Source organism: Bubalus kerabau, chromosome 20, assembly GCF_029407905.1.
Source record: "Bubalus kerabau isolate K-KA32 ecotype Philippines breed swamp buffalo chromosome 20, PCC_UOA_SB_1v2, whole genome shotgun sequence".
NCBI lineage: Eukaryota > Metazoa > Chordata > Mammalia > Artiodactyla > Bovidae > Bubalus > Bubalus kerabau.
This window is the reverse complement of record NC_073643.1, coordinates 60590038-60602772: the sequence shown is the minus strand read 5'-3', so window position 1 is coordinate 60602772 and position 12735 is coordinate 60590038. Positions and strand designations below refer to the sequence as shown.

General features: G+C 68.5%; 1 protein-coding gene across 8 annotated transcripts in view; it reads right to left on the bottom strand.

The window, feature by feature from the left end:
- Positions 1–12735, bottom strand: part of IQSEC1 (IQ motif and Sec7 domain ArfGEF 1) — a 99063-nt gene that overhangs the window by 23065 nt on the left and 63263 nt on the right. For all 8 annotated transcript variants that reach the window (XM_055557241.1, XM_055557247.1, XM_055557244.1 and 5 more), the window contains exons 2-3: positions 7570–7864; positions 1150–2360 (exon numbers count right to left, since the gene is read on the bottom strand). In XM_055557241.1, the coding sequence (XP_055413216.1) occupies positions 1150–2360; positions 7570–7864 (1506 nt within the window). The remainder of the gene's footprint in view (positions 1–1149; positions 2361–7569; positions 7865–12735) is intronic.

Genomic DNA, 12735 nt, shown 5'->3' with positions numbered 1-12735 from the left:
CCAGGGGATGTCTGCAGGGGCCAGGGGGACGGCAGGGAGGAACGGGCCGGACTCTGTGTGCCCGGCACTCTCTGAGCTCCTTCCACACGGGCTCATCTCCAGCTCACACCCCGTGAGTCACACGGACGAGGCCGCTGTGGGGGTCGCACCCACGGGGCACACACAGAGAGGAAGTGTGAGGACCAGAGTCACGCACGCAGACATGCGAAGGGAGGCTGGTGCGTGGCCCACGGTAGAGGGCCGGCAGCGCCAGGAAGAGTCCAGAGACCAAGGTGCTTGGTCCAGGCAGGCAGCTCTTCTGGCCCCCACCTATCCGCCCGGCTGGGACTTCTGGGTCAGGACGCGACGCTTGCCGGGGATGAGGGGAGCTCGGGGGCCCCCAGGTCCCCCCAGCTTCCCCCAGGAGGGTCCGAGACGCCTCGGGACTGGCGGGGCCCAGAGCAGGCAGGCGGGCTCCCGGGACAGAGTGCAGGACGGCCTCCCTGCTCACGCAGTGTTCCGGCCGCAGCCTGGGGGCAGACAGAGTCTCGAGGGCTCCCTGGGTGCCCATGATGGCTCTGGGATGCGTGGTCCTCAGCCGATCGAGGGCCAGGGATGCCCCCCTCAGGGGCCCGGGTGTGACCCCATGGTTCCCCACAGCCACCCTTCAGGACAGGCCTCTCCGCGTGCCCCAGCTGGGCAGGGGGTAACCCCCAAGTACCCCCACTGCCGTCTGGAAGAGGAAGCCGGGGGCTCACAGTGGACGTGGGTCAGCAGCCACCGGGCAGGCTGGCCACATCTCCTCCACGTCCTCCCCGCCTCCCCAGAGGAGCCAGCAGAAGGCCGGCGTCTAGCGACACGAAATGCAGAGAGAGGACCGAGGTTTCGCAGCCAGAGCCACCAGCGTCCCCTCCGAGGGAGGGCTATTTTCAGCCGCGCTAAGAATAGTCTGTGTTAAACACCAGTCTCCCGCCCTCGCCCTGCTCTGCCCGGAGCCCCGCACAGTGGCCACGCCGCAGACCCAGTGAACACGCCCTGCAGGGCGTCGGGCCTGCCTGGGTCCTCCTCCCTGACCAGCCCACGTGGACGCAGACCCGGCCCTGCTCAGAGAGCCCCGCGGCCCACCACCCGGGGCCCGACGACCCCGGCCCCGCCGCGCCAGGCACGCACTTGTTGAAGAGGTTGAGGCCGATGCGGTAGTGCCGCTTGCGGATGACGTCGTTGCTGAAGGCGGGCGAGTCCCAGCTGTTGCGGGTCTCCTTGTGGTAGGTCTGCTTGCTGAGCGCCTGCTCGCGCAGGCTGTCTCGGGACGAGGACTCGGAGCTGCAGTTGATGGTGTCGTTGGAGTTGGACGTGCTGTTGAGACTGTCATTGTCGCCGTCCGAGTAGTCCGACTCGGACTTGCTCTGCCGGTTGGCCGAGCCGTTGATGGCCAGGTGGGCGTCCAGGGGCCGCGGCGGCCGGGCCCGCGGCTCCGGCTCCTCCCGGGGGAGGCCCCTGGGGGGCCCGTGGGGGCCGTGCTTGGGGCTGCCCTGTGGCCCGCCCAGGCCGCGCGCGTAGGCGCTCTGCCTGCTGAGCGAGCTGCGGTCAGAGCTGTCGCTGGGCGGCTCGATGGTGAGCAGCGGCAGGTGCTCCATGCGCGCCCGCGGCTCCAGCGACGGCGTGCTCCGGCAGCTGGTGTCCGTGTCCCCCTTGTCGTCCTTGTGGGCCAGCGCCCAGTAGTCCTGGGCGGCGGCTCCGGCCCGCAGCCGCAGGTCCGACTCGCCACTGGACGGCCGGCACCCGGCCTGCGCCGCGGGCAGCGGCGGCGACAGCTCGTCCTCGTCGATGTACAGGGTGACGTCGCTGTACGAGGCGGTCATCTCGTCCAGCCGGCGCTGCTCAGCCGTGCCGTGCAGGCCCGACGAGGGCTCGGCGGCGGGTGCGGGCGCCCCCTCCACGGCATGCAGGCTGCGGCAGTTCAGCGCGTCGTCGATGGACTCGGCCAGCGACTTCACCTGCCGCGAGAAGGCGTCCTCCAGCTCCGTGATGGCGTCGGCAAAGTCGCCGGCGGGCGCAGGGGCCTGCAGGGCGGGCGGGGGCGGCGGGCCCAGGTCCCCGCACTCGGCCGGCCCCAGGGAGCCCAGCGGGGAGTCCCCGTCGGTCACCGAGACCTGCTTGCCCTCAAAGAAGGAGCTGTGCGCCTTCTCGGGCCCCTCGAAGGACAGCTGCACCCGCATGTTGGACAGCACGATGCGGCGGGACAGGCGCTTCTCAGACATGGAGCTGCGCAGCCGCTCGAAGTTCTTGTTCATCTGGTACTGGCGGAAGGCTGTCTGGATGGTGCGGGCCGCATGACGGGTCACAAGGCGGCCCCCATACTTCCGTTCTAGCATCTCCACCTGCGGGGGACGGAGAGGAGCGTGAGGATGGCCCGGCCTGGCCCGGAGGGCAGACCGTGCCCACAGGGCTCCCAGACCCAGGAACCGGCCGGGCGCCATGCCCACACACTCCTAGACCCAGGAACCCGCTGGGGTCCATGCCCACAGGGCTCCTAGACACAGAACCGGCCGGGGGCCGTGCCCACAGGCTCCTAGACCCAGGAACCCACCGGGCGCTGTGCCCACAGGCTCCTAGACCCAGGGACCCGCCGGGGGCCGTGCCCACAGGCTCCTAGACCCAGGGACCCGCCGGGGGCCGTGCCCACAGGCTCCTAGACCCAGGGACCCGCCGGGGGCCGTGCCCACAGGCTCCTAGACCCAGGGACCCGCCGGGGGCCGTGCCCACAGGCTCCTAGACCCAGGGACCCGCCGGGGGCCGTGCCCACAGGCTCCTAGACCCGGGACCCGCCGGGGGCCGTGCCCACAGGCTCCTAGACCCGGGGCCCGCCGGGGGCCGTGCCCACAGGGCTCCTAGACCCAGGGACCCGCCGGGGGCCGTGCCCACAGGCTCCTAGACCCAGGGACCCGCCGGGGGCCGTGCCCACAGGCTCCTAGACCCAGGGACCCGCCGGGGGCCGTGCCCACAGGCTCCTAGACCCGGGACCCGCCGGGGGCCGTGCCCACAGGCTCCTAGACCCAGGGACCCGCCGGGGGCCGTGCCCACAGGCTCCTAGACCCAGGGACCCGCCGGGGGCCGTGCCCACAGGCTCCTAGACCCAGGGACCCGCCGGGGGCCGTGCCCACAGGCTCCTAGACCCAGGGACCCGCCGGGGGCCGTGCCCACAGGCTCCTAGACCCAGGGACCCGCCGGGGGCCGTGCCCACAGGCTCCTAGACCCGGGACCCGCCGGGGGCCGTGCCCACAGGCTCCTAGACCCGGGGCCCGCCGGGGGCCGTGCCCACAGGGCTCCTAGACCCAGGGACCCGCCGGGGGCCGTGCCCACAGGCTCCTAGACCCAGGGACCCGCCGGGGGCCGTGCCCACAGGCTCCTAGACCCGGGACCCGCCGGGGGCCATGCCCACAGGCTCCTAGACCCGGGGCCCGCCGGGGGCCGTGCCCACAGGGCTCCTAGACCCAGGGACCCGCCGGGGGCCGTGCCCACAGGCTCCTAGACCCAGGGACCCGCCGGGGGCCGTGCCCACAGGCTCCTAGACCCGGGACCCGCCGGGGGCCGTGCCCACAGGCTCCTAGACCCGGGGCCCGCCGGGGGCCGTGCCCACAGGCTCCTAGACCCGGGACCCGCCGGGGGCCGTGCCCACAGGCTCCTAGACCCGGGACCCGCCGGGGGCCGTGCCCACAGGCTCCTAGACCCAGGGACCCGCCGGGGGCCGTGCCCACAGGGCTCCTAGACCCAGGGACCCGCCGGGGGCCGTGCCCACAGGCTCCTAGACCCAGGACCCGCCGGGGGCCGTGCCCACAGGCTCCTAGACCCAGGGACCCGCCGGGGGCCGTGCCCACAGGCTCCTAGACCCAGGACCCGCCGGGGGCCGTGCCCACAGGCTCCTAGACCCAGGACCCGCCGGGGGCCGTGCCCACAGGCTCCTAGACCCAGGGACCCGCCGGGGGCCGTGCCCACAGGGCTCCTAGACCCAGGGACCCGCCGGGGGCCGTGCCCACAGGCTCCTAGACCCAGGACCCGCCGGGGGCCGTGCCCACAGGCTCCTAGACCCAGGGACCCGCCGGGGGCCGTGCCCACAGGCTCCTAGACCCAGGGACCCGCCGGGGGCCGTGCCCACAGGCTCCTAGACCCAGGGACCCGCCGGGGGCCGTGCCCACAGGCTCCTAGACCCGGGACCCGCCGGGGGCCGTGCCCACAGGCTCCTAGACCCGGGACCCGCCGGGGGCTGTGCCCACAGGCTCCTAGACCCAGGGAGGCAGAAGAGCAGTGAGCTGTGGTTACAGCAGGCGCTCCCTGCAGGACTCCTCAGAGCCTTTCAAGGGCGGTGGTTTCCCAGACTTCTCTGTCCGCAACAGCCTTTGCCCTGGGCACCGGGGCCGTGCAGTCTAATGAAACCTGGAGCTGCTGCAGGAGGTTGCAGGCCGCCCCTCGGGAAACAAGAAGACTGTGGCGGGGCAGGCTAGGAGACCAGCGCAAGACCCACGTCGGCCCTGAGCATTGAGCACCAGCCGCAGGCCTGGGCCCTCGTCTGCAGACTGACCCTGAGAAGCCTGGACCCGTGGCCCCTCGGGCCTGTCAGATCGGCCTCACGGGCCAGCGGCGGGCATAGGCGAGACAGACCCTCAGCACAGGGTGGAGGAGGCGTGGGACACTCCACTACACTCCTGGAAGAGTGGACAGCTTGTGGGGACCCCACACCCACTCCTGTACAGACGGGGAAACTGAGCCTCAGAGAAGAGACCCAACACACCCCTGCAGGCCTCCAGACCCCAGGGCGCCCTCCAGGAGGCTGACGGCAGGCCCACGCCATAGGTGGGCAGGGTGGTGGGACTCTACCACGAGGTGTGTGCGCCTCCGGAGCCTGCCAGCCCCAGGCCTGAGGACGGTCCCGAGGGCCGCTCCCCATGCCTCACTCTGGGGTGAGGCTGGAGCCCACTTTCCAAAAGCAAACAAGACCCGGGATGAGGAGTGGGCTGGCCCACCAAGCCCCTGACTTGGCGGGGGGAAGGCCCCTGGTCCTCGGCAGGAGGTGTTCACGCTTCAGGGTCAGAGCCCCGGTCCCCTCCGTGTGGACGGCATGGCTGCACCCTCGAGAGGCGGGGTCTGTGCAGAACAGACGGGGCACCAGCTCAGGGAACAAAGCCAGGCAGATGCCAAGGGAACCAGGCTTCAGCCAAGGGGAGGTGATGGCTGTCCGGAGCCCCGGGGGAGGGGGGTGCAGGCAGGGCAGGAGGGCTCAGAGCCTTGCTGGGGGTGCATGTGGGTCCCAATCGCCGTGAGGGACACCAGCTCCCCCAGACGTGGAGGTGCCAGCCCTCCAGAAAGGGGGGGGTGGCAGAGGGGCCCCCTCAGGAGAGGAGTCGGGAGTGGAGGGGCGGGGCGAGCCTGGCCGGGCCTGGAGGCAGTGTCTGTTTTCTCTTGCCCTGGAGCCACTGAACCTCGTCCAAAGGGATGACCTCACTTCCACATCTGCCAGTGGCGTCTGTTTCCTGGGTTTGGAGCGCAGCTCCGAGAGCGCTCGGGGCCGACGGAGGCCCACGCCTGGGCTCCAGGGAGCCCTCTCTCCTCCGCCCCCCGAGACCTGGGTTCTGGGTCCCTCGGGTCTGCTCGGTTGGGGGTGGGGGCCCCGCACAGGCCAGAGCATGATCCACAGCCCCTCCTGTCCCGCTGACTCTAGATCTCGCGAACCCAGCAGCGACGCTCTTGGCCTGAGCCAGCCCCCCAGGTCGGGGCAGGGGCAGAAGTGGCGATAGGGGGCAGGCGTGGGCTCTACGCTGCTCCTCAAAGCCCCCTGGCCCTCCTACCGGCCTCCCCTGGGGACACACCAACCCGGGCCGAGCTTACGCAGCCCTCCGGGCCCGTGCTTACGCAGCCCTCCGGGCCCGTGCTTACGCAGCCCTCCGGGCCCGAGCTTACGCAGCCCTCCGGGGCCGAGCTTACGCAGCCCTCCGGGGTCGCTCCCCTTCTGGGCCAGAGCTGCCCCGGGCCCTGTCTGAGTGCTGACTGGGGCACAGGGGGGACCCCAAGCCGTCTGCACTCACCTAACGGGTGGCACCTTCACCCGACCCCGTGTCCAGCCTGCAGACGGGCCCCAGAAGCTGCCCGCTGTGCAGGGGGACAGAGGCTCTGAGACGAGACAGGACAAGGAGCCCCAAGGCTGGGCCTCCCATGAAGGGGAACCACAGGAGACATGGAGGCCGGGGGCCAGTGGCCACGGCAAGGCCTTGCGCTGGGCTCCTGCCACTGAAACGTGGCTCTGTGCTGCCCACGCTCCAAGCCCCCACGGAACCAGGCACCTTGCTTCCGCCTGGAAATTCCCGTGTAATCCCCGCCGCCCCGTTACTATTTTCGCCTCGACTGCCAGGAGGCTCAGCAGGGAGCGAATGCTCAGTGGCCCTCAGTGTTGCCCCACCCGGCCCCCCCTCACCCTGGCAACCCTTTCCGGCAAGCTTGCCCGCCTAGGGCCTCTGCACCTGCTGCCAGCTTCTCCTGGAAGGCCCTGGCCTCGGTTACTTGGCTCCAAGGGGCCTTGGCGAGGCTCCCCCCAGCCCACCCGAGCCGCCTCCTCCCACAGGCACCCGGCCAGCCTCCCATTCCTTCGTCCTGGGGTTCGCATCATCCTTGCTCTGCAGTCAGTCCGTGTGTCCACAGCTACCCTGCCTCCTGGACCACAGCGTCCAGCTGAGAGCTGTGGCCACACCGGTTCCCCGGGGACTCCCCAGCCACCAGCACGGGGTGGCATACAGCGGGCACTGGGCTAACGTGCGAGGGAGAAAACGAGCAGCTGTGGCCATGCTAAGGCCACGCGAGGCTTGTTATTACCTCCACTGCCTCTGCTTAACCTTTCTCCCTTCTAACGGTCCTGCTATAGACGTCTGTTGCTATAAACTGTTCTGATCCACTTTAGATCTGCGTGCAGCTGAGAAATGGAACAGAGACCCCCTGCTGTGGACCTGACCCCAGGGCCAAATGCCACGAGGCGAGGGGGCCAGGAGGCCACGCAGGCAGGCCGGGCACGCTCTCGTTGTGCACACGGGTGCCGACCCCGTGGGGGGTCTGGGCCAAGTCCCTGGGGAGGAGGCGCAGCCTGGAAGGAGACAGTGTTCCTCCAGAACATGGAACTGCAAACCGAGGGGTGCGATGAGCGGCCTGGCCTTCCTGCTGTCCAGAGGACGTGCTGTTTCTGTTGTGGACTGACCTCCCCCTCCCTCTCCTGCAGACCCCGGAAGGTCCAGGCCTCTCCTGGACCCCGGGACCTCAGTGGCCCCCACTGTGCAAGCTGTGCACTGGCGGAGTCAGGCCCTGACACCCAGCACCGCCTGGAGCCCAGCCGCAGGGGGAGCAGGAAGTGGGCAGAGGCTGAGGTCTGACAGAGCACCCCACGCCCACCCACTCCCTCCGCTTCCTCTGGGAGTCGGGAGGAGACCGCGAGGGCCTGGGGCTGAGGCTGAGGCTTCCATCGTGGGGAACGACCCCTGCCTGGCACCCAGCCTTGAGTGCTTGGGGGCCCCCGCCCCGCCCCACCCTGCCCCCGCGTGGCCAGCCACCCACCTGCTTGTCCTGCAGGTCGGAGGAGAGCTCATAGCTCTCGGAGAGGGACCGCGAGCGCTTGATGGCCTCCTCCTCGGCCTGCTTGCGCAGAATGGACGTTGAGTGCTGCAGCCGGGGCCTGCGTGCGCGCTGCTGCTGCCCGGGCGGCCCCGCGTACAGCCCATAGGCGCCACCCGGCGCGTGCTCGTAGGGCTCCGGGCTCAGGCCCGAGCCGGGTGCCAAGGGCCCCTGGTGGTAGGCAGAGGGGCTGTCCAGCGACGTGCCGGGCTCGCTGCTGGGGGCCTCTCCCTCAACGCTGAGGAGAAAGCACAGACGGAGGTGAGGGGGAGACCGCATCCCTGGGCCCCGCAGGCCGGCGTCCAGCCCACACCCCGCCCTCCCCTGGGTGGACCCCCGGGGCTCACGGCCACCCCTGCTTCATGCCTCCCTAAGGCTCCCCTCCTCTCGCGGAGGCCCTGCTTTGGGTGTACAGCATGCCCCCCACCCCCTACAACCGACACCCTGCCCTGACGGACCTGCTCCCCTTCCACCGACCCCCATGACGGGCCCCCATGGAGCAGGCTGTGCCTGGGATGCCCACTGACAGCCCGCGGGTCCCACCTCCTCGCTCCTGTACTCCCACTGCCAGGATTAAGTCCTTTTTTTCCTTTTTGACCAACAATGAACAGAGTGACTCCTTGCCGCATGCCCGCAGGGGCAGGCATTGTGTGGGCATCTGTTTTGGGCTGAGCTTGTCCCTCCCCACCAACACCCGCAAGCTGCGAGCCCTAACCGCTCAGAGCGTGTATCTAAAGACAGGCTTTCAGGACGCGATGGAGGCAAAACGAGGTCACGGGGCCTGATCCAAGGTCAGGACACACACATGACCACCCTGCGCCCAGCTCTCAGCATCGTGCTCGTGAGCCACAGGCAAGAACGTGCTGAAGCCGTCCACCCCGTCTGTGCTGCTGGTGACCACCAGCCTGGAGGCGGACACAGAGCATCTTCTAGAACTCTTAAAGCCAGCCTGCGAGGACTGATTGCTCACTCCATCTCTGGGAGAGCAGACTGACACCCGCGTGGCGCCGGCTCTGCCCGAGGTCGCGCAGGTAGAGCATGGGTGCATCGGGATTAGAGCCCAGGATGGGGGGCTCCTGCCACCCCACAGCCCTGGTCCCCGGGCCTGTGCGCACCCCTCAACTTTCCAAGTGTCCGGTGAGGGCATGGGGTGGGGTGGTTACTCACCCCACACTCGAGACCCCAGAAGATGTGAGCCCAGAGGCGGTGATGAATATGCAACCAAGGTTCTGGGACCTTCAGGCAGCCTCTCCAGCCGTGCCAGCCACTCCCGCCCCTCAGGACATCCTAGCATCCCTTGGGCTGGCGTGGCGGTCCCTCCGGAAGTGGCCCGGGGGAGGGAAGGGCGCAGAGCCCCATGGGCTGCAAGTGGTCCTTTCTCTAGGGTCCCATCGTCACAGCAATGCAATCAGCAGCTTGTGCCCGGCCCACCCGCCCAGCTCTGCCCGCCACGGAACGTGAGACCATCGGCTGCCTCCCGGGGGAGGGTCCAGTGGGGCCCAGCCACAGGCACCCATGCCCGGGGCGCCTCTCCCGCCCGCTGCCAAGCCGGCACATGCTGTCAGGCCGGCCGTCTAAGAATAGCGCCAGCCTTCCGCTCTGGCCCGCGGGACGCTCGGTGGGTCCCCTACAGCAGAGCCTGCAGCCCAGCAGTGGAGGGTGATGAGGGTCCTCTCCCGGGGAAGGGCCCCGGGTGCCAGCCCCGGATGTGGCCGTGAGTCCGGGGCTCCCGCCCGCCCAAGGCCTGGCCCCAGGCCCAGCACCCCTGCTGTCTGGGGCAGTCACCGGCAGAAGCTTCCACGGGGCCTCGTGGGCCCGTGTGGGGCGGGGCCGGGTGCGCCCCGAGACAGCCCTGGACGGACAGCGGGAGGGGCGGGGGCAGAAGGTCGGGGGGGCCCCAGGCAACGGGCCCCCCTAAGTGCACGTGGCTGATGGGAGACTCCGCCTGCCCTCCTCCCCGAGACCCCAGGACCCGCTCCACACGCGCCCCCACTGGACAGCCTTCCAATAGGGCCGCTCTGTCTCCAGAGAACAGGGAGACAGCAAATGCAATCGTGTCCTCGCAGCGAAGCAGCCAGGGCTCAGCTCGCCAGGATTTTAAATAGTCCCTGAGCCCAGAGGCTGCAGAAGCCACGGCAGTGACAGGCAGGTGCTGCACAGGGCCAGGCAGGGGCTGGGACCTGCCCCCAGCACCGACACCCCCCAGGCAAAGAAGGGTGTCCACCCTCACGGGGCAAGGGACTCAGCCCCTTCCCCAGCCTGCACTCACTTGGTCTCGAGTGATCTGCATGGGTGGAAGGGCGTTCCTCCCAAGGGTGTTCCTCAAACACCTGTTTGAGGCAGAGGGTGCTGAGGAGGGAGGGGCAGGCGGCTGCCCCTGGACCCTGTGCAGGGCACGGGCCTCCTGTCCGGCTGGGCTCACGGGCGCAACATGCATGCCCGTGGCGCCCTGGCTGGATGAGGCTGGAGCACCCGTGGGAGGGGCGCTCCCATCTGCTGCGGATGCAGGGGGCCTTTGCGGGGCTGGGCCAGCCCAGGGTTCCTGCTCGGTCCGTGACTCAGCTCCTGACCGTCTCAGGCCAGCAGGTTCCAGAAGGTGCTCTGGGGAGAGGGCCAGGCCTCTGTCACGGCCAAACGGATGTGTGGCAGGCACCTGTGAGCCCAACCTCCCAGACACACCCACCTGCCCGCCTCTCAGCACATCCAGGCCGCCAGGGCGGGTCCCTGGACTCTCACCCAGCCCCCTGCCTCTCCTCCCACAGCAGCCAGACCAATCCCAACAAAGGAGGGGGCACACCAAGGGCTCCCTGCCCGTCACACCAAGTGTGGAGACGCCGCCCTCCAGGCCTGACCTCGCCATGGCCCCCTCCCCTCGCTCACGCTGTTCCAGCCTCACTGGGGTCTGGCCCGCAGGGACATTACGGTCTTCTCAAAGGCGTCAGGCACGCCCCTGCCTCGGGGCCTTTGCACTGGCTGTTCCCCTGCCTGGACCGCTGTTCCCGTCTTACGTCTCAGCCCCCTCCAGGCCTTCACCACCCCGGGGTCTTTGCTCAATGCCACCTTCCAAGGAGGCCCCCACCGCTGGACCGAATTAAAACCACGGCCCCCTCCCCACAGCATTCCTAACCCCTTACTCCGCGCTTTCGCAGCGCCGACCTGCCGTGTAACGTTACGCGTTCCCGGGCTTTCCCTGTGCCACTTTCCTCCCACGTCGGTGCCCAGGCTCTGTGAGCACACAGGGCACTTGGCTGCTTTGCTGGCTACGCTCCCCGAGTGCCGACGTGCGCGCCAGACCAACAGGGTCGGTGAGGCCCGCCGGCCCCGGAATGGGGCTTCTGACGTGCGCCACCCCCAACGCACACTCCGCCTGCCCCACACCTAACTTGCGATGGCCCCCGTCCCCTCGCGGAGGCCGAGCCAGAGTCCTGAGCTGAGTCACCGGCCAGTCCCTCCCCTACGTCCGCTCTGTGGCACCCATGCCCTCTATTTGTCCCCAGGTCCTGCCGACTGCACATGAATGGTGTCCACTTGAGTTGTGTGACGTGGCAGCCTCTGCATACCCCAAAAATCAAACCCTCAAAGTGTCCTGATAAGAAGTGGCCAGACCACACCATTGCGACCAGCACGATACACCGTCCTCCAGTGAACGACTGGACAGAAGCAAGCAGAGCACGCACTGTCTTGAGCCAGAGAACATCACTCCTTCCTGGTCCTGAAGAGAAGTGACACACGCCAGACCCCAAGGGGGTCTTCCTAATCTGAGCCAGAGCCCTGGTGAGCACAAAGGCACGTTTACGGGGGAACCCTGGGCACTGACAGGCACACTGGCCTCAGGTTTTCAGGGCACCAGCTAGACCTGGTCATCGAATTGCAACCCTGCAGATGCTAGAGCTCTGTTCTGGCCAGCCCTCAGCTCTGGATGCCCAGGGCAGCCTGCCCCAGGGACACAGGGCAGTGGCCCAGCCCCCAGCAGCCCCGAGCACCTCTCCTCACCACAGTGCTCGCCCAGTGGGAGCTCCATGTCCCACCACCCAGGAACCCCCTCTCTCGGGGAAGCTTCTGTCCATCGGTCAGGATCGGACACTCCAGAGTCAGCCCTCGGCTGCACATGGGGATTCGAGAACACGCGCAGACCCTGGGCCATGTGCAGATTGAGGGTCGGGCGGGCCCCATGCACACCGCTGCTGTTCCCCGACCGTTCAGAGTCCCCGGGACGTTCCGTGAGAGTCAGGAGTGTGGCCAGTGCTCTGGGCAGACGCTCCTGATCCGGCCTCCCTCTCCCAGAGATTCTCACGAAGGAAGCAAGGCCAATACGCAGAGGTGCGTGCAAAGAATTCCACGGCTGTGCTGTATCTGATTGTAGAAACTTGGAAATAATCTAAATGCCTGTCAGCAAGGGACTGATTTACATAAATTACACATCAATATAATGGAAACTAATGGAGACAATGTTAAGTTGGGGGAAGTTCTGGCCCGATGGAAGTTCTTGTGATAAACAGTGGGGGGACCTTTCCGGCTGACGGGAGTTTAATACAGGCTGCGAAGCCAGTCAGTGACGCAGAGTGAGAAGCCGGAACAGCCCCAGCCCTGCCGTCCACTGCAGGTATCGGCTCACAGGGGAAGACTGTCCGGAGCTCCAGGTGGATTCCGAAGGCTGGGGCGCTCGCCCCCACCTTCTCCTGTGAGCCTGGGCAGACAGCACCCACCCGTCCCTGACTCGCTCCTGCAGGCCCGCGAGCACCCTCCCACAGGACCACGTGGCTGGGGGCGCGTGCCAACACCCACGACAGCACGGGGCCGCCTCCCACCGAGGGCTGGAGCGCGCGGCCACGGACGACCTGAGGCCGGTGGCCAAGCCTCTGTCAGGCTCACAGCCCGCATCGCCCGGCTCGAGAAAGGATGCTCTCGCGTGGCTGAACTGCCCGTCCCTGGAGGTGTACAAGCCGCAGCAGGGCAGACACCTGTTGGAGGCGGGGCAGAAGGACCCCTGCCACTGACGGACTGACGTCTGTACAGTCAGTACACGGAGACAGCCTTCAAAAAGCCATCGGCTCGTGAAAAGCGCTTTCTAAGTGCGGTCTCCAGTTCTCTGACCGAGAGGGCCCCGCC